The sequence below is a fragment of the Triticum aestivum genome, chromosome 3B, assembly GCF_018294505.1.
Source record: "Triticum aestivum cultivar Chinese Spring chromosome 3B, IWGSC CS RefSeq v2.1, whole genome shotgun sequence".
Classification (NCBI taxonomy): Eukaryota; Viridiplantae; Streptophyta; class Magnoliopsida; order Poales; family Poaceae; genus Triticum; species Triticum aestivum.
In genome coordinates, this window is record NC_057801.1 from 741,208,861 (window position 1) to 741,229,163 (window position 20,303).

A 20,303-nucleotide genomic window follows, 5' to 3' on the forward strand; every position below is an offset into this window, starting at 1 on the left:
AGAGCAAGTTCATGAAACGGGGAAAACTCAAGACTACCATTACCCTGAGATAGTGGGGATCACCATCTTCATCTTCGGCAAGACCTTCGCAGGTTTCGATGGTGCCACTCGAGACTGCTTCGGAGCCTTCTCAGTCGGCGCCGGAGAAGTAGTCCGAGGGCGCTTGGTCGACTGGGTAGCGGTCGCGACCCCCTTACCACGCTCAGTCGCGGGATCATGGACAAGCTTCGAGCGTCTTTCGAGCGGGGAGGTGCAACTTCCCCCTCCTCCTCCTCCTCTTTCTCCTCATCAGAGTCTTCAGCCTCATCATCATTGTCAGCATCCGAATCCCACTCCTCCGGGATTTCGCCCCCACTTCCTTCCTCCTCTTCAGTCGGCGTCTGCGCTCCATTGGGCATCGAGTATAACTCCGTGGTGGCCTGTCAAGCAACAAAGCAAAACAAAGATCACTCGACCAATTCACAGCGAAGCAGAATGAATAAAGCAAGATTACACTCGGAGATAAGTGGCCATACCGTGTCCGGCGTATAGGTACAGTCGAGTGGCGGGATCCTCCTAGCCCCTCGAGGGTTGTCCTTGTTCCCTGTGATGGCAGCCACCCACCTCTCCAGCGTGGCATCATCGACGGCTTCTAGATGGACTCGAGTGGTATCTTCGGTACCGCAGTACATCCACATCGGGTGGCCTCGGTACTGAAGAGGTTGGGTGCGCCGCCTAAGGAAGACTTCCAGAAGATCCATGCCCGTCACTCCGTCCCGGACGAGTTGGACTACGCGCTCCATCAACATTTTTACCTGGGCTTTCTCCTCAGGAAGCACCTTCAGAGAAGAGGGTTTGTCCACTCGGTCCATGAAGAATGGAGGGAGACCAGTCGACTGCCCCACCGTCGGCTCGTCTTGGCAGTAGAACCATGTCGACTGCCACCCTCTGACCGACTCAGGAAGGGTCATGGCCGGTAAAGTGCTCTTATTCCTCATCTGAATCCCAAGACCCCCGCACATATGAATGACCTTGGTCCTCTCATCGCCCGGACTCGCCTTTTTCACCGTCTGAGAGCGACAGGTGAATATGTGCTTGAAGAGACCCCAGTGCGGTCGACAACCCAGGAAGTTCTCGCACATGGACACGAAAGCAGCAAGATGGGCGATAGAATTGGGAGTGAAATGGTGGAGTTGCGCCCCAAAAAAGTTCAGAAACCCTCGGAAGAAAACACTCGGCGGCAAAGAGAATCCACGATCTATGTGAGTGGCCAAGAGAACGCACTCACCCTCCTGCGGCTACGGTTGGCACTCGGTCCCCGGAAGCCTCGCTGACCCGTGGGGGATCAGTCCCTCATTGGCCAGGTCATTGAGATCTTTCTCAGTGATGGTCGAGCGGATCCAATCCCCTTGGACCCAACCCTTCGGCAGGCGGGACCTTGACGAAGATCCGCCCCGACTGGACGGTCTCCCCTTCGCTTTCCCCGTCACCGTCGCCTTCTTCGCACGCTCTAAGGCCGCCGTCTTCTCCTTCACCATTGTCGCCGGCGAAGCGCGCGAGGAGTGGATAGGCGGAGGCGAGAGCAGGCACAGTGGGCGGAGGCAAAGAGGGAAGAGAGAAGAATGGGAAGGCACTGTTCAAAAAACCCTCCCCCGGCGCTTTATATAAGGGCACTTCCGAGTGGCTGACGAGTGGGTCCGGGCGATCCTGTCACATCCCGAAATAGTCGTGCACGCACGATACGTGGCGAAAAAGGCGGCGCAGAAATCAAGGAGTCCACGCCTTATCCCATCCGATTGCCGCGGTCCGCCCCGCTTCGCGCGCTTCCCAAATTTCGGATCCCGCAAAATCCGCTAACAGCAGATCAATCTGTCAGACAATATCTTTCCTGCGATCCGTCGCTCGGAAGTTCACCAAAGTCCAAAAAGTTCACTCGACAGAAGACAAGAATGGATCAAGGCGATTGAAGTAAAAGTTGACGCCAACGCTGAAAGAAAAGTCGCCGATCCAAGATACGACATAATTAAAGCATAGGAAATAAGTCGGAGAAAATCATCAACTCCTTCCTCACTCGAACCTCGATCCATTCGGGGGCTAATGATGATGTTATGTACCTAGGGTAGGGTCATGGACCTATCTAGGATACCACACCCAAGGACATCCTTAGACGAAGCTACCTTCCAGTCGACCAAGAGAGACTCCACTCGACCGGCTAGAAGACACTCGACGAACCTAAAGACACTCGACCATGAAGACTCACTCGACCATCGGGAGTTCAGGATCTACTCTGTATCCAAATGGTCTGTAATTAAGTAGTCTTAATGGTCATGATGACACTTTATGTAGGGCGTTACCAGTAACGCCCAGCTTTAATGTACTTTAACCCTCTGCTACGTGGGTTGGCTGGGGTCCGGGCGTCCTCTATATAAGCCACCCCCCTCCACTGGTAGAAGGGTTCGCACCCCTGTAACTCATATACACATAAACCAGTCGACTGCCTCCGGGCTCCGAGACGTAGGGCTATTACTTCCTCAGAGAAGGGCCTGAACTCGTTAAACACTCGTGTGTACAACTACTCCATAGCTAGGATCTTGCCTCTCCATACCTACCCCCCATTCTACTGTCAGACTCAGAACCACGACACCCCTTGCGGGGGCGCTCTAAGGGTTAGTTAAAAGAACTAATGTTGCAACAAGTGGCGTATATGCAGTGCTCCACTTGTCAGCATCTGAAAAGGTAAGAGTGGTCTTTGCAAGGGACAACCCTTAAATAGGTATTTTGCGGTTTTGTGTTTGATTTGTTTTTTTATGGAGTGATGTGTTTTTTATTTCGGAAATGTTAACGCCCACACGTGTGGGCGTTGACCATCTCGATCACACGCATCCATCATCGTCCAGTACTATATGTACGAATGTTGGCACAATCTGGTTGATTTTCTGTGCCACGTAGGACAAGGCGTGTGTGTACTGTGTCACATAGTTCGCCCACACATCCGTTTTACCACACGGAGGGGCCGGTGTGTGGGTGTTTAGCAGTTCACCCACACACCAGTTTTCAGTCACGCACAAGGGCTGGTGTGTGGGCGTTTGCCATCTCGCCCACACGTCTGCCTCCTCTCCCACACCCAAGCTGCTAGTTGCCATGCGTTTTGCAGTGTACATGGCAACTGCCCTACTGTGGTTACAAGCAGATGGCAACTCTCTCTTTTTTTTATCCGAACATTGTCAGTTGCCATATGTTTTGCATGATACATGGCAAACTGCCCTAGCGTGCAGGTAAGCAGAAGACAACTCTTTCTTTTTACATGGCAACTGCCCTAACGTGCTTGTGAGCACATGACAACTCTCTCTTTTACCCGAACATGTTTTTTTGCCATGCCATTTTTTCAGTGCTACATGACAACTGCCTAGTGTTAATAGATGGCAACTCCTAAAGTTTTGAAATCATGGCAACTGCAGTAGACCAGACCACACATAGCAACAACTGTAGTTGTCCAAAAAATGGCAATCTGGAACTTTGACCTGAGATGGCAACTGTAGTTGAGCAGACATGGCAACTGTAGTTGTCCGACATGGCAACCGTAGTTCAGTGACATGGCAACTGCACTTAAACGAACATAGACGAGAGTCCGGCCCATGGCAACTGCGTGCACGCGGAGTGTCACGTGGGGCGTGCAGGACTACGAGGTACGAGGCCTGACGTACTGGGCGTGTGGGCGTTATCTATTTTCGCCCACATGCACGCGTGTAAGAGGGACTGGGAGGGAAAAAAAGAGGCGTGTGTGCGCTAGTTGTTTTGCTCACACACAAGCGTGTGGGCTGGTCCTCTTAGGCACCATACAGAACGTGTGGGTAGATTGCTTAACGCCCACACGTGTGACAGTTATCGGGACCCTTATTTTGAGAAAAAGATGTGTTTTCATTTGATTGGAGTTCTAGAACGATGGACAGGCTAATTAGGGGGACTGAATTTTGGGGGCCCTGTGGGAGCGCACATGCCGCTCAACGGCCCTGCCTACAGCTCACAACTACTGGGCATGCCATGAGCAGTTAACAATAGTGTTATTCCATAGTCACATGGGCATGTGAGAATTCACCGCCCAAATCATACTTTAAAAGTAGTCAACTTGAATATGTTCGGACAGTGTCGTGAATAAATTAACCAATCATCAACCAGACTAAACGCCGTTGGTTCTACTATATACATGCGCTTCCAACGCAAAGACAAGAGAAGCCTATAGCTAGGTAGCTTCTTCACCCCGACATCCTACAACCATGGCCGCCGAGGAGCCTTCCTATTTCCGTAGTGTTCCTCTTCAGCAAGAGATTCACCAAAGGGAGCTTCGCTTCAAGCTGTACATGCGCCAGATCGCTGAAACCCACGGAGACCAGCAAAAGAACCAGCAAGTTATAGTGGACATGAAGCAAGCCAACAAGTTTGGCACCCTGGCTGTTCAAGACTGGACCATACGGGATGGCCCTGGAGACGACGCAAAGGATGTTGCGTGTGCCCAGGGCCTGCATCTCGGGGCCAGTAGTACCAAGGAAACCCCAAGCTGGTTTACCTCTTTCAGTATAGTGTTTACCGGCGACGGCGAGAGGTTTGTCGATCAACGCCTTTTCGGCTTGCAGTAATTTCTATCAGTGCTCAAGACTTTCTTTTTGTTCCCCCGTTGATCCTGTAATTTCCCAATGCATCCATATTCCTGCAGTGATAAATTTCCCCTTAAGTTCAAGGGATCCAGCCTTCAGGTGATGGGAACCTGGACCGGAGAAGGCAGTACCAAATTGGCGATCACCGGTGGGACCGGAGAGTTTGCCAATGCACAAGGTTTTGCCACTCACACAATAGTAGACGGAGATGATAAGCCTCGTGATGGCAGCATCAGGAAGCTTGTGATCGATGCTATGTGTCTCACCTTTCCGACCCCGAAACAAGTCAGATATATCTCCTATCACTTCTCTTACTATCGCGTGTTTAATTATGAGAAATTTTAGGATGCTTATTGGACAGTTCACTGTCCTCTAAAAACGGCCGTTCTTGAACATCAGCATTCATGGCCTTCAAATTACTACTCGTTACAATTTACAATAGATAGCCATGCATGTGTTTTTTTAGACAAGTTCATGCATCTTACTTCCAAACTTCCAACCAAATTTTTTGCAACAATATTAATTAAATCTCCAAAATTCTGGCTATTTGTAAAGATATTTTTGTTAAATTTCTAGTACAAGTTTGACAGTACTCTTATCTAAAATGACAACTTCTACAAGACCAGACCGAGTAGGAGGTTATAGTGTAGAAATGGACATATCATGGTTAGTATGCACTTTCCACTATCTTTTAAGCTAGGAATGTACAAAAGAATGCAAATAACGATGGTGAGTAATCAACTCTAGCATGATTAATTACGTAGTGCTACTGAGTTTGCACTTGTCAGAAGTTGTGAGAAATATGGACGTTAAATTTAGCCAAAATAACAGAGAGATCATAATGGAATCAACAATAAAAGTAACAGAAACAAAACATGTTCTAAAAAAAAAATGATCCTTCTTTGTTTTGCCTGTTTGAGTCCGTTTCTTTAATAAAAATTGCCTGAGCCAAAGGCCCGTAAGGTCAACGGGGCTGGAAAACAGCAGGCCTCCCTTTTTGAGCGCCTGGTCCAGGCGAATTAAGCACATTGTCCGGATTAGTGTATTAGACAGGCCAGGCATGACTGAGAGTGGACACTATCGAAACTACAGTCCCGTGGCGGAGCTACCAAAGAAAAGCTGGGCGGGCCAAAAACTACAAACAGGGCGAATCCTATTCGGCGCTGCAGGCGCCGGTTATGACTGTTTCTGCAAACTGGCGTCTGCAGCCGCGTTAGCTGGGCTCGGCGCCTTTGCCCATCTTTAACCAAAAAAATAGGCGCACCGCAAGGATTTGAAACGGCGACCTACTGGTCGACTCTTTTCTTCTTTTCTCTTTTTTCTATTTCATTTTTTCTTTTTTTATTCTATTTGGAACGATTTTGTTCTTTTGTTCATCTTATTTTTTCCATTCCATGAACTTTTCTCGAGTTTGTAATTGTTTTTCGTTTTTGTGAACATTTTTTGAAGCCGTGAATTTTTTGAAATTCGGTGAACTATTTTAAAAGTTTATGAACTTTAAAAAAATTGATGAACATTTTTTCAAATCCAAGGAACTCTTTTTTCAAATTTGGCAAACTTTTTTAAAATTAGATGATTTTTAAAAAAATCGATGAAAATTTTCAAAATCAATGAACTTTTAAAAAAGTCGATGAACTTCTTTGAAAAAACTTCACCGAATTGAAAAAAAATGTTCGATCTCATTAATTTTGAAAAAAGTTCATCAATTTGAAAAAAAAATCATTGAATTTGAAAAAACTTCATCGATTTGCAATAAAGATCATTGAATTTGAAAAAGTTCATTGATTTTAAAAAATCATGTATTTAAGAAAAAGAACAAGAAAAAAAGAAAAGTTCCATGAACTAAAGAGAATAAAAGGAGAAATGGAAGTGTGTTGACACATTAGATCGGGGTAGCCTAGTAGTTTCAAAGTGGACACAAATATCCAAAACATGAGTAAAGCGGTATTGAGGTTGATGTGTCACCGGCTTCAGGAATCCACTTGCCATGTCAGCTGTCAAAGTAAGAAGAAAATAATCATCTCGACGGGTGATGCCGAGGGATACTGGCCCGCCGACCCATCGTGTGTGCAGCCTGCTAGGCAAGTGCGCAAGACATGGTGGTCCGGATATGCCCACGGCCGGTGCCATGGGATATGGGTTCAACGTCGACATCATCGCCGTGAGGTACTGGACGCAACGTTGACTGCCGGTGAGCACCACAGGAGTAAGAGGAGGTGGCCGTGGTGCCTCCAGAGAAGGACGCCGCCTCCTCCTCCTCCTCCAAAAAAGGAAATTAGGGTTCGTGCCTTTCGCCGGCGCCGGCGCAAGTCCGCCTCGTTTTCGGTGGCCCTAAGACCATGGAGGCGCGGTGGATCCTGGCAAGGGCCGGCGGGAGGGCTCTGTTTTTAGTCGTTTTTTTTAATCTTGTTAGGATGTGTCCTATTCAGGAAGGCGAGACGGCGGCGGCTCCCTGAAGATGGAATAAAGGTCTTCTCGCCTAGCCTCCGTTTCGACGGTGCGTCTAGTATCGTTGGTGGGCGTGTGGAGGTGTGTCTCCGGCAGATCTATCTTTGATGGATTTGCTCGGATCTCGTCGCTGTTCGTCTATGTTCGTGTGTCTTCGGTTTGGATCCTTCTGATCTACGTTATTTTTCATCGGCGGCCGTTGCTGTTCTGGGGTGCTGGTCCTATGGGGCCTTAGCACGACGACTTCCCAACTGTCTACTACAACAAGTTGTGCCCGCCTCCGGTGATGGAGGAGCGATGACGATGGCGCGCCTTCGTCGCGCTTCGGTGCTTGTAGTCGTTGCTAGGTGGTCTACAGATCTGGATGCAATTTTTATTTCTGGTGTTCGTTGTACTGCCATGATCGAAGATGAATAGATTGAAAGTTTTTTCGAAAAAAAAAAGAAGGACGACCTTTTCGCCTTAAACCACCACGAGTGCCTCGGGATGAGGTGGTGGAGTTCACTGAGTCGCGTGCGATGCAGTATCCGAAAGGGCTGTGGGATACAGACCTGGGTTTAGGCTACTCTTATTATTTTTCTTTGCGTTCTTTTTATGTTTAGACTACTCGTAGTCCACATTGTTGGGATAAACTCTCCGCTGACAAACAGAGTAGCCATCCGGCAACGTACGCCGAAGATACAAACTCGAGCACCGGCCGGAAGATACAAACTCCAGCACACAAGTTTTTGCGACAACTACAATCATTAGAGCGAGCCGAAGGCGCATCATCGTTATCGCCCCTCCATCATCGGAGCCGGGCAAACCTTGCTATAGTAGACAGTCGTGAAGTCGTGGTGCTAAGACCCAAGAGGACCAGCGCACCAGAACAGCAACCGCCGCCGATGAAGAGAAACATAGACCAGAAAGAGCTAACCTGAAGACACACAAACACATGCGAACGAAGACCGGGTCCAAGTGAATCTACCGAAGACAAACGCCGACTGAATCCCCAGAGATCCGTCGGAGACAAATCTCCATACGCCTTCTAATAATGCTAGAGGCATCACCAAAACGCGGAATAGGCGGGGAGAACCTTATTCCAACATCAGAAAGTCGCCGCCGTCTTGTCTTCCTGAGCAGAACAAAAACCCTAGATAGACACGAAGAAGCACCTAAAAACGATGTAGGAGCCCTTCCGCCGGCAAGAGTTGAGATCCACTGCGTCTCCATGGCCTGACACCACGGAAGGCAAAGCGAGCTACGGCGGCGCCAGCGGGGGATGTCGGTTCCTAGTCGCCCTCGCGCGAGCGCAGGAGGCGAAGGCCTGGAATTTGGTTGGCTACCCAGCACCAATGGGTTCTCACATCCATCTCATACCCCTACTAGTCCGGCTACCTCCCATGCCTACTTCGCGCAGTAGAGCATGATCACATTGACATACACCAAGCAGGGTAAGATCAGACTGCATAAAACTGAAGAACAAAAGAAACACACTTTAATTTGCCATGGTATGAGAAACTCATAGCCAAAATACGTTGCAAAACTGCCATGGCAACTATTTACTATACAAAAGAGATGGTAGCTACATTGTGTTCATCTCAAAAAATTGTTGATAATTTGATGTGTGCTGCACAAGAACTTTGCAAAAAATATGTTTGCCATGGAAATCACATGAATATGGAAGCACTCTCCAAAATCTGTTGCGCCTCTACCTAAAACACATGGCAATTTGATAGGGGAGGTGGGATACTACCTGTTGTGAGACGGATCAACACATAAGATAAGGATTTAGACAACTTCGGGCCCCGGGAAACATCATACGGTAATAGCCCTACATGCTGTTTGTGGCTAGATCTTATTATGCTCATTAGGGAGACGCCACATAAGCCGACTCGCCTTTAGTTGTGTCTAGCCTTAGAGAATATTTTTCCTCCCTCTTGAGGTGCCCTGCCCCTCCTTATATAAGCTTGAGGGGCAGGTTACATGTGGAGTCCTAGTAGAATTATGACTATTCTATAACAAGCGGAATCCTAGTCTGCCCCCTTAAGGGAAAACTCCTTATGTCTTTCCTCGTAAACCGGTCCACCATAGCATGAGCCGGACTTCTGGGCCTTGGGCATTGTCATCCGTCTGACCCACCCGCCGGGTCACCAGTGAGTCGCAATGTTCAGGCGGGTTGCCCGTAAACCGCCAAGTCCGGGCGGGTCTCCAGTGATTCGCCAAGCTCTAGCCGGGTCATACATCCGTCAAGTTACACCACGGGGTATATCCTCGACATTAGCCCCCAGTTTAGCTTGGATTTATCCATGGTAAACTTATGCTGCAAAATAAACACAAGAACAAATTTGACAGGCTGTGCTGCGGTTTAAAAGTTCTCCTGAGCCGGCACCTGATCATCCTTAAGTCCTTGTCATTTCCTCCTGGGTGTTTGTCTATGATCTCATAGAAAATCTCCTTTAACAGACATGTTCAAACTTCGCCAATGCAAAAAATCCAGGCACTTCTTCTGAAAAATCTGGGTCAATAGGCCAGCTTCATAATCAATTTGCTGACATTGGCTATTGGAGAGAGATATTATAAGAAATAATCCATTTGAGTCGGCCTTCAATGCTCTGACTTGACAAAAATATGGGTTTTGAAATATTCAACTGATATTCAACCAGCTTAAAGATGTAGATCTTGCTGATTTTATGATTGCCAAAATTCCCGGGTTATAAATAAATGTTGCCGGGTCATATAATTGTTGATGATGCCGGGTCAAGATTGTTGCGGACACCGGGTCAATCTGGTCTGCTCAAAACTGAGAATTTGTAGATTTTTCTCCCTTATATGCATATCACCTGTATCCCCCAAGTGTCGGGTTGTCATGCTAGCAGCAACCTGGGACTTGTAATTGCCTTATACTCATAAAAACTTCAATCAGTATAGCCCCCAAGGGCCGGGTCATTATGTAATAATGAGCAGGGATTTTTGTATATAATTCATTGAGAATAATATCATATGATGTAATCTCCACCATGGGGCTTGAACCCACGTCCACAAGGTTCAGAGCTTTGTACTCTACCAACTGAGTATTGGACCTTTTCTATATAATGGATTAAGGCTTGTGTACCTTGAGGTTTTGACAGGAGCAATTGGTAACCCCCAAGGGCCGCCTCATTATAATGTGATGAGTCGGATCTTCAATAAGTTGAGCAAAAAATTACTTTGCATTAGCCCCAAGTGCCATGATGCATGCTGGCAGTGACATGGGACTTGCATATTTGATATAATCTCAACTTGAATAATGTAGCCCCCAAGTATCGGGTTGTAAGCCCGCAGCGACTCGGGACTATTTCTTCCATTGTAGAATAAATCATATCCATTGAAAAAATAATAGATATTGCGCCGAAGCGACTTTGAAAACCTCAATCATAAAACTGGTTATTGATAACCATAATAAAAATCCAGCCATGTTGACTATTCAAGATTTGAATAATATAATCCGGTATGAAAACCTCAATCGTTCAATATCATCATGAAAATCCAGCCAAGTTTCGCTATTAGAAATTTGAATACTTTATCGGTTGACAAGTAGATCCGAAGTTTAAATACTTGGCGGCTCTTGGCCGATGGCGACTTAATGCGCATTCATTGTAAGCCGTATTTTTTATAACCCGACGACTTATAGCCCTTGAGAAAATCCAGAACGGATAATCATTTTGAAGCATCAGTTTTGATGATGAGGTTGAACTTAATCATTTATATAAGTCATAGTTCTGCAAATTCTGCACAGAGTTTAAACAACATATGCCCTGGCGACTTATCGCCAAAGGCCAGGGCAGGTAACAACCCAATATAGTCTTATGTAATTACGGAAAAGATCAAGCAAGGCCATTCAAGCCTAAACGTACTGGCGACTTAAAGCCAGGGCGGGTTATCCAACCTCGCTTATTTATATAATCAGGAAAACATACCTGTAGAATTGGCTCATGCTGCCGGCTTACATCGCCGTTTGTGATGTTGAATTGTACTGTCGGCTTATGATACCTGTGCAGTAAGGGTGATAACCCAAACTTTAGAAGCCAATACTGCCAAGTATTGATATTGTCATATGCTGGCGATTTATCATCCAAAGCCAGGCCGGGTTAATAGAAACCACATATATGCTTCAGATATGAGCAAGAGAGTATCAAGAGAAACCCCAAAAAAACGGTTTCAAAAAACTCAAATCAAAAAGAGAGAAAACACGAGGCTTTGATTCGAAAACGATTAGTAAGCCAGACCAAAAGGGTTAATGGCTATGATTTGAATACGATTAGGAAGCCCCCAAGTGGTTTGTGGTATTGCGCCGATCAAGAAGGTACCGACAACTAGTTCTCTTTGGTGAATACACCTATGTTTGAACAGGAAGCCCCCAAATGACCTTAAAGTTTTTTGACGACTCTGATTCGAATACGATCAGTAAGCCGGACCAAAAAGGATTAAGCTATGATTTGAATATGATCCAGCCCCCAAATGATCAAATTGTTTGAACGGCTATGATTCGAATATGACCCGGAAGCCGTGCCAAAGGGGTTAAGCTAGATTCGAATATGATCAACCCCCAATGGTGTAAATGTTTAACAACTCGGATTCGAATACGATCAGCGAGTTGGACCAAAAGGGGTTAAGCTATGATTCGAATACGATCCAACCCCCGAATGACCAAATTGTTTGAACCGCTATGATTCAAATACGATCAGGAAGCCGTGCCAAAGGGGTTAAGCTAGATTCGAATACGATCAGCCCCCAATGGTCTAAATGTTTAACGACTTGGATTCGAATACGATCAGCAAGTCGGACCAAAAGGGTTAAGCTATGATTCGAATACGATCCAGCCACCAAATGATCAAAAGGTTTGAATGGCTATGATTCGAATACGATCAGGAAGCCATGCCAAAGGAGTTAAGCTAGATTCGAATACAATCAGCCCCAATGGTCATTGAAGCAGGGTACCTATGTTTGAGTTGTGCTTTGCAACAGACTCTCTTTGGTCCCTTTAATTTTTTTAAAACTCGAACTTGTGAGTAATGAATTCTTCTTGAACCGGGCGATGAGCCGGATATTGAAAACTTCAGAGTTGTATGGGAGATAGATTTCCCTTGAGCCGGATTTTAAACCGGATATTGAGCTTCAATGCTTTGTGAGAGATAAATTTCCCTTGAGCCGGATTTTAATCCGGAATTATTCATTTTGAGCCAGAAATTTTCTGACGGCCTTTAAACTAGCAACATTTACTGAGCCATGTCCATGTAGCCCCCGAGTCTTAAGACTACCCGAAGAGTTGGCTTGGGATTCTCCATATTTGACCGTGACATAAATCGGTATGAGTCATTTGACAGCTCAGCGATATGATAGTCCCTTTTTGCAGTAGACCACTTGCCCTGCATTTAGAGAACTTGCAAGCCAGAGTAGTTGCCCTATTAAAGAAAGCAATAAAAAATATATTGGATGGATTTCACCTGATATGTCAGGCCCGTAGTTATCCACCGTGGAGTTGATGATCACCACGGTGAAGCTGAAGTCAATCACGGGTAAGTCGGCCGTGGGAGCAGATAGATGAGCCGGCCGCGGTGTTGTAAGCCAGTGCGGACAGGCGAGTCAATCGCCGGAGCGGTAAGTCGCACGGTCGGCGAGTTGATGTAGATCGAGCTGCATGGGCGGCGGCTTGCGCACACCCATTCAACAGCAAACGGGCGCAGACGCCAGTGCATGATGATGCTAATGCACACTCCATAAGCACAGCATGGCACCACCTTGATAACGAATCATTGTCCTACACAATATATATTGCGGACCAGAGTAATTATTCTCGGAAAAAACAACATATGCGCTAAGAAAATAAACGTAGATAGATATAACCTGATTGTAGCGGATGACAGATGATTCATATATCATCCGTAGATAATCTTCAGTAATTTCAACTGCAATTTAACCACTCTCTCTGCAAAGGCGCCGCGCCGACTGCTTAAATGGAGGTGCGTGAGTCGGGGAAACTCTGCACACGACAGGAGCGGCTCAAGACGGCTGCAAAGGGCCGACTTAAGGCACAACAGCGGCTCAACAACTTGGAGGCGCAATAGGAGCCGCTCAGGTATGGCCGGCTTGATGAGCAGGGTGAATCGGCGGTTCAGCAGTGCCCCCCCCCCCCCGGCTGCACCGGTGGCTCTCCCGAGACGGCGGCCATGGCAGAAACAGCCGCGCGGCAAGGCCAGCTTAAAGCGTGACGACGTGGGTGAGGAACGAAAACGACCGGCGAAGGTGAGTGCACCACAGAGGAGGGGAGCAACACAATGGTCATAGTAGAGGCGGCTCGACCCCGGCGACTCAGGGAGGCCGGCGGCGATTTGAGGCAAACGCGGTGGTTCAAAGTAGAGGCTCATCGTCGCGGCAGTGAAGGGAGGTGCCGCGGTTGCAGCGGGTTGCAGCGGCTTGACGAAGGAGCGCCGCGGAGGACGAGGACCCGACAGCTCAAGACCGCAGCCACGCACGACAGAGGTGGAGAGAAGGGGTGCGAGCCGGGGCGGCTGTGGACGGAGTGGAGAAGAGGCGGCAAGGCGCAGCTGAGGCGTCAGCGAGTTCGAGAGGTGCTGGTCCAGCAGGGCCATGCGGACGGGCGGCAGTCAGAGATGCGCTCGGCGATGGCGGCTCATAGACAAAAACGGAAGGCAAGCCTAAGTCTGTGGCCTCGTCCAAGCTTGGCATTGACCTGTCAATCCGATCAGGTGTTGGAATCCTGTATGTTCACGTAAGGCAAATGTTCTAGTGTGAGGACTTAGTCGTGAGGCCAACGCATCTATGTGGTAGCTTGAGAGGGGTTGATTGGGATGAGAAATGTGAGACGGGTCAACACACAAGACAATGGTTTAGACAGCTTCGAGCCCCGGGAAACATCATCCGGTAATAGCCCTACATGCTGTTTGTGGCTAGATCTCATTATGCTCATCAGGGAGACACCGCATAAGCCGGCTCCCCTTTAGTTGTGTCTAGCCTTAGAGAATTTTTTTCCTCCCTCTTGAGGTGCCCTACCCCTTCTTATATAAGTTGGAGGGGCGGGTTACATGTGGAGTCATAGTAGGATTAGGACTATTCTATAACAAGCGGAATACTAGTATGCCCACCTTAAGGGAAAACTCCTTATGTCTTTCCCCATAAACCGGCCCACCATAGAATGAGCCGGCCTTCTGGGCCTTGGGCCTTGTCATCTGTCTGACCCGCCCGCCGGGTCAACAGTGAGTCGCAATGTTCAGGCGGGTTGCCTGTAAACCGTCAAGTTCGGGCGGGTCGCCAGTGAGTCGCCAAGCTCTAGCCAGGTCATACATCCGGCGGGTTACACCGCGGGGTATATCCCTAACACTACCTCTAGGGGAGGCCGGGAGGGAGCCGACGCCAGCAGGAGCCAGGTGTTGTGCACTGGTACTCACTATGGCAAGCGAGGACCACACATAGATGCCCTGACGTCGGGCGTGTCGGCGCAGGCGAGTAGGTGCTTGTGGTCACCGAGGCGCGCTTGAAAAAATGGAGGCGGCCTGGTGGAGGTGGAGCTCGAACCCCCTCCTCCGCCAAGCATTCCCTCGCCGTCAACCGGATCCATTTGTTCTTCACCGCCGCCGTGGCCTCCGCCTGCCAGGCTGCCACTGCCTGCCTCGCCAGACGCGTCCATGGCGCTGCCTAGGAGAACTCGCCATCGGGGCTCCTCCCGTCGGGAATCGCTGGAGCCACCGCTCCCCAGCGGCGGTACATGTCGGGAACCGCCTGGTGCCGCTCCCCTCCGCCACCATCACTCTCTCCCTCCCCCCTTTGTCTGTGCCGCCATGACGCTGCTCCCCTGCGTAGCCTCATGCCCGCCGAATGCCGCCGTCCCGCAGGGGCAATAACCTGGTGCCCGCCGGTCGCTGCCCTCCCACAGCCTCGCACCGCACTTGCGCCACGCTCCGACCACCATCGACGTTCGCCTTTGTCCCTGCCTACACAACGCCGGCCGCCTCTCCTTCGAATCCGGTAGCGAGGGGATAAGGTAGTGGGAGTGGGTGTTGCTGGAAGTGGATGGACTAGACGAGGGAAGAAAATGTCGTCCGAGCGACTTCGCCCCCGACTGAACAACCCGTTGGGATGACGTGGCTAGACTCATGCACCAAGATGCGTGTGTTTTTATCCGATGGCAAAAAGGGCGTTCAAACCAAATATTTTTGTGCCACATGTGTGGGCGTTATCATTTGAGAATGTTCATGGGACAAGGGAATTCAGGTTCGCGGGAAAGGGAAAATCCCTTTTTTTCATGGAAGACAAGATCTATTCGGCCCACCATAACCGACAGACTCGGTACAATGGAAAACATACTGTCTGTATGCAACGAATTTTAAGGAAATAGATCGTCGTTAGTTCTGCAGACAAACCGGGTCATTTTTATCTTTCTCTCTCCCCCGCATCATTTATTTTTTTACGTGGCTGACGTTACAGACGTCCCTGCTTCTTCCTACCCAAGGACACATTCTTAATAACGCCTTTAATTGTACCATGCTAATAATTTGTACATATAGGTACATATGTAGGTAGTTTGTTCTGTATCCTTTTTTCTAAAACAAGATGTTGTTCCTCTGCATATGTGTGTAGGTTCGTGTAAAGAAGTCGGGACCATGGGGTGGGAATGGAGAAGAAGAACATGACATTCTAGAGCTGAAACCTCAACGTCTAGAAAGTGTGACGATTACAAGTGGCATTGTCATCAACTCAATTGCATTCACCTGTATCGATCAAGCCGAAAAGAAGCACAACATTGGTCGTTCATGGGGCCGTGATGGTGAACTCCCTGCGGACCTGGGCCGTGAGACGGTGGGTGAATCTTTACAATCTTCCATTAGTGAACTTTTTATGCAACTATTATCGTATTGATAGAGCTGATACAGATAATTTTCATTCCAAAATAAGATGCATTTAGGAACAGAAATAGCAGGGTATAGCTAAGTCATCCTGACAAACGCTTTAGCTTTACTTTAATTAATATCATTGGGAATACTCCCCGCAAAAATAAATAAATCATTTGGAATACTAACCATAAATACGCCAATGCTAGTTCCATCTACTTTTGCATGGAAGAAAACAATCAATGATCTCTTTCTGTGCAGATCCATTTTACTCGTTCAGAAATTGTGAAAGAAGTTTCCGGAACATTTGGTACTTTTCGTGGAGATACTATTGTGACATCACTTACTTTCGTCACTACTTTGAGGACACGTGGACCTTTTGGAAAACCAAATGGTACTGCTTTCAGTGTGCCTAACACTAACATTGTGGGCTTCTTCGTGCGTGCTGGGAGCGTTGTTAATGCACTTGGAGTGTATGAATTGCTCGAGAATAACAACTACTAATGCTTTTGGACGGGCCAAAATGTTGCCGGTTGCTTTGATCTCATTTATTACTACTTGTTTTCCTTTTATGGCATAGGACATTGTTAGGCTAGTCGTAATGCAAGTATCATAACTAGTATCATGCAGGCCAACTAAGAGAATTTATCGAAGTGGCATACAATTAAATGAAGAAAGAGAGAGTTGAATATCTTATCATGATACCATATCATAATAAATGTTATGCTACTATGTGTCATGCATGACAATAAATATGGTCATCTATGATGCTACACATTACCCGTGGTAGTATTATACACCAGTATCATATGCATTATACTAAGTTATGATAACCCACTACGGGCAGCATTATGTAAGATTACATGCACAGCTCACGCATCGTCCGTGCGCGACTGCACTAGTAGAAAAACACCTAATAATCCCGGTTCGTAAGGGCCTTTAGTCCCGGTTCATGAACCGGGACTAATGGGTCGTTACTAATACCTCCACCCATTAGTCCCGGTTCAAACACGAACCGGGACCAATGTGCCTACATGTGGCCTGTGCGCCGAGCCCAGTCAGGGGGGCCTTTGGTCCCGGTTGGTGGCACCAACTGGGACCAAAAGGCATCCACGCGTCAGCATTCCAGTGGCTGGGATTTTTGTTTTTTTTTTGAAGGGGGGTTGGGGGTTTTGGGGTGTTAATTTAGGTGTTTCATATATTGTGTTAGCTAGCTAATTAATAGAGAGAAGTGTCCTTTCTTATGTCCGTGTTTGATCGACGCTACGTACTATATACATAAGTGACCGAGAGAACCATTGAGTACAGAAGTTCGTCATGCATACCGAGAGAAGTGATCGATCGACCTCTCCTTCTCGGAGAGATTGGTCGAACAACAAGTTTTTGTATCATGTATCCGACGCTACTGGCTACATACATGTACAATATGTAAGATCTCTTAATTACAATCCCCTAGCAATTGAAATCAACTTCCACATGGTATTCTCCGGCTTTATTGATGACGTGGTCAAGAAAGAATACCGCCAATTCCTCTTGAATTGCTTTCATGCGATCTGGTTCTAGGAGTTCATTCCGCATCTGCCACGTCTAATTTGAAGAAGGGGGTTAATTAATACATATATATGAATGAAACTCAACAGAAATGATGGTGTAATAAAATGAAATTGTGAATATTATTGCTTACGCACTTCATATTGTCTTTGAGAGTAGCCCCGCTTGTTTTTCAAAGTCGCGTTGTGGATGAACTCGCACACATAGTATCCACAGAAATCATTCCCTTGTTCCTGCCACAAGCACTTTACGAGAAATAGAGGTCAATCAAACTGATAATGAAGCATTATAAATGGCATTGATGAAAGTATAGCTATAGAATCAACGGGAGATGCGCGCAACTAGCTAGCCAGTAGTACTTACTTTCGGGTATTTAAATTAATATTGACTATCCCATACTAATAAAGGTGATACATGTAATATGTTTGATTCAAGAACAACGACGCACTAAACAAAATTATAGATATGTCAACAAAAATATTGTACCAAATATTATTATTCAGTGACATCAATAAAATTTGGGTTAGTTCTACAAAGAAAGACGAGAGGAAATAAAAAGAAAACAAATCAAGAAAGAAAGTGTTGGGGAACATAGTATTTCAAAATTTTCCTATGCACACGCAAGATCATGGTGATGCATAGCAACGAGAGGGGAGAGTGTCGTCCATGCACCCTTGTAGACCGTAAGCGGAAGCGTTATAACAACACGGTTGATGTAGTCGTACGTCTTCACGATCGACCGATCCTAGTACCGAATGTACGACACCTCCGCGATCTGCACACATTCAGCTCGGTGACGTCCCGCGAACTCACGATCTAGTAGAGCTTCGAGGAAGAGTTTTGTCAGCACGACGGCGTGATGATGAAGGAAATATGCCCTAGAGGCAATAATAAAGTTACTATTTATTTCCTCATATCATGATAAATGTTTATTATCCATGCTAGAATTGTATTAACCGGAAACATAATACATGTGTGAATATATAGACAAACAAAATGTCACTAGTATGCCTCTACTTGACTAGCTCGTTAATCAAAGATGGTTAAGTTTCCTAACCATAGACATGAGTTGTTATTTGATTAACGGGATCACATCATTAGGAGAATGATGTGATTGACTTGACCCATTCCGTTAGCTTTCTTCATGACTTATACATGTTCCTATGACTATGAGATTATGCAACTCCCGTTTACCGGAGGAACACTTTGTGTGCTACCAAATGTCACAACGTAACTGGGTGATTATAAAGGTGCTCTACAGGTGTCTCCGAAGGTACTTATTTGGTTGGCATATTTCGAGATTAGGATTTGTCACTCCGATTGTCGGAGAGGTATCTCTGGGCCCTCTCGGTAATGCACATCACTATAAGCCTTGCAAGCAATGTGACTAATGTGTTAGTTGCGAGATGACGTATTACATAACGAGTAAAGAGACTTGCCGGTAATGAGATTGAACTAGGTATTGACACACCGACGATCGAATCTCGGGCAAGTAACATACCGATGATAACGGGAACAACATATGTTGTTATGCGGTTTGACCGATAAAGATCTTCGAAGAATATGTGGGAGCCAATATGAGCATCCAGGTTCCACTATTGGTTATTGACCGGAAATGTGTCTCTGTCATGTCTACATAGTTCTCGAACCCGTACGGTCCGCACGCTTAAAGTTCGGTGATGATCGGTATTATGAGTTTATATGTTTTGATGTACCGAAGATAGTTCAGAGTCTTGGATATGATCAAGGGCATGACGAGGAGTCTCGAAATTGTCGAGACATAAAGATCGATATATTGGATTGTTGGAAATATACCCTAGAGGCAATAATAAAAGGATTATTATTATATTTCCTTGTTCATGATAATTGTCTTTTGTTCATGCTATAATTGTATTATCCGGAAATCGTAATACACGTGTGAATACATAGACCACAATATGTCCCTAGTGAGCCTCTAGTTGACTAGCTCGTTGATCAACAGATAGTCATGGTTTCCTGACTATGGACATTGGATGTCATTGATAACGGGGTCACATCATTAGGAGTATGATGTGATGGACAAGACCCAATCCTAAGCATAGCACAAAGATCGTGTAGTTTGTTTGCTAGAGCTTTTCCATGTCAAGTATCTTTTCCTTAGACCATGAGATCGTGTAACTCCCGGATACCGTAGGAGTGCTTTGGGTGTACCAAACGTCACAACGTAACTGGGTTACTATAAAGGTGCACTACAGGTATCTCCGAAAGTGTCTGTTGGGTTGACACGGATCGAGACTGGGATTTGTCACTCCGTATGACGGAGAGGTATCTTTGGGCCCACTCGGTAATGCATCATCATAATGAGCTCAAAGTGACCAAGTGTCTGGTCACGGGATCATGCATTACGGTACAAGTAAAGTGACTTGCCGGTAATGAGATTGAACAAGGTATTGGGATACCGACGATCGAATCTCGGGCAAGTAACGTACCGAGTGACAAAGGGAATTGTATACGGGGTTGCTTGAATCCTCGACATCGTGGTTCATTCGATGAGATCATCGAGGAGTATGTGGGAGCCAACATGGGTATCTAGATCCCGCTGTTGGTTATTGACTGGAGAGCCGTCTCGGTCATGTCTACATGTCTCCCGAACCCGTAGGGTCTACACACTTAAGGTTCGGTGACGCTAGGGTTGTATGAATATGAGTATGCAGCAAACCGAAAGTTGTTCGGAGTCCCAGATGAGATCCCGGACGTCACGAGGAGTTCCGGAATGGTCTGGAGGTAAAGAATTATATATAGGAAGTGCAGTTTCGGCCATCGGGAG

At 46.8% G+C, this 20,303-nt stretch overlaps 1 protein-coding gene across 1 annotated transcript; it reads left to right on the forward strand.

Annotated features, from left to right (window-relative positions):
• Window positions 1-4,231: 4,231 nt before the first annotated feature.
• On the forward strand, window positions 4,232-16,590 carry LOC123072119 (uncharacterized). Its single transcript, XM_044495678.1, has 4 exons — window positions 4,232-4,579; window positions 4,691-4,916; window positions 15,696-15,914; window positions 16,208-16,590. The coding sequence occupies exons 1-4, from the start codon at window positions 4,254-4,256 to the stop codon at window positions 16,448-16,450; spliced, it is 1,014 nt and encodes a 337-aa protein (XP_044351613.1). The 5' UTR covers window positions 4,232-4,253; the 3' UTR covers window positions 16,451-16,590.
• Window positions 16,591-20,303: the final 3,713 nt, after the last annotated feature.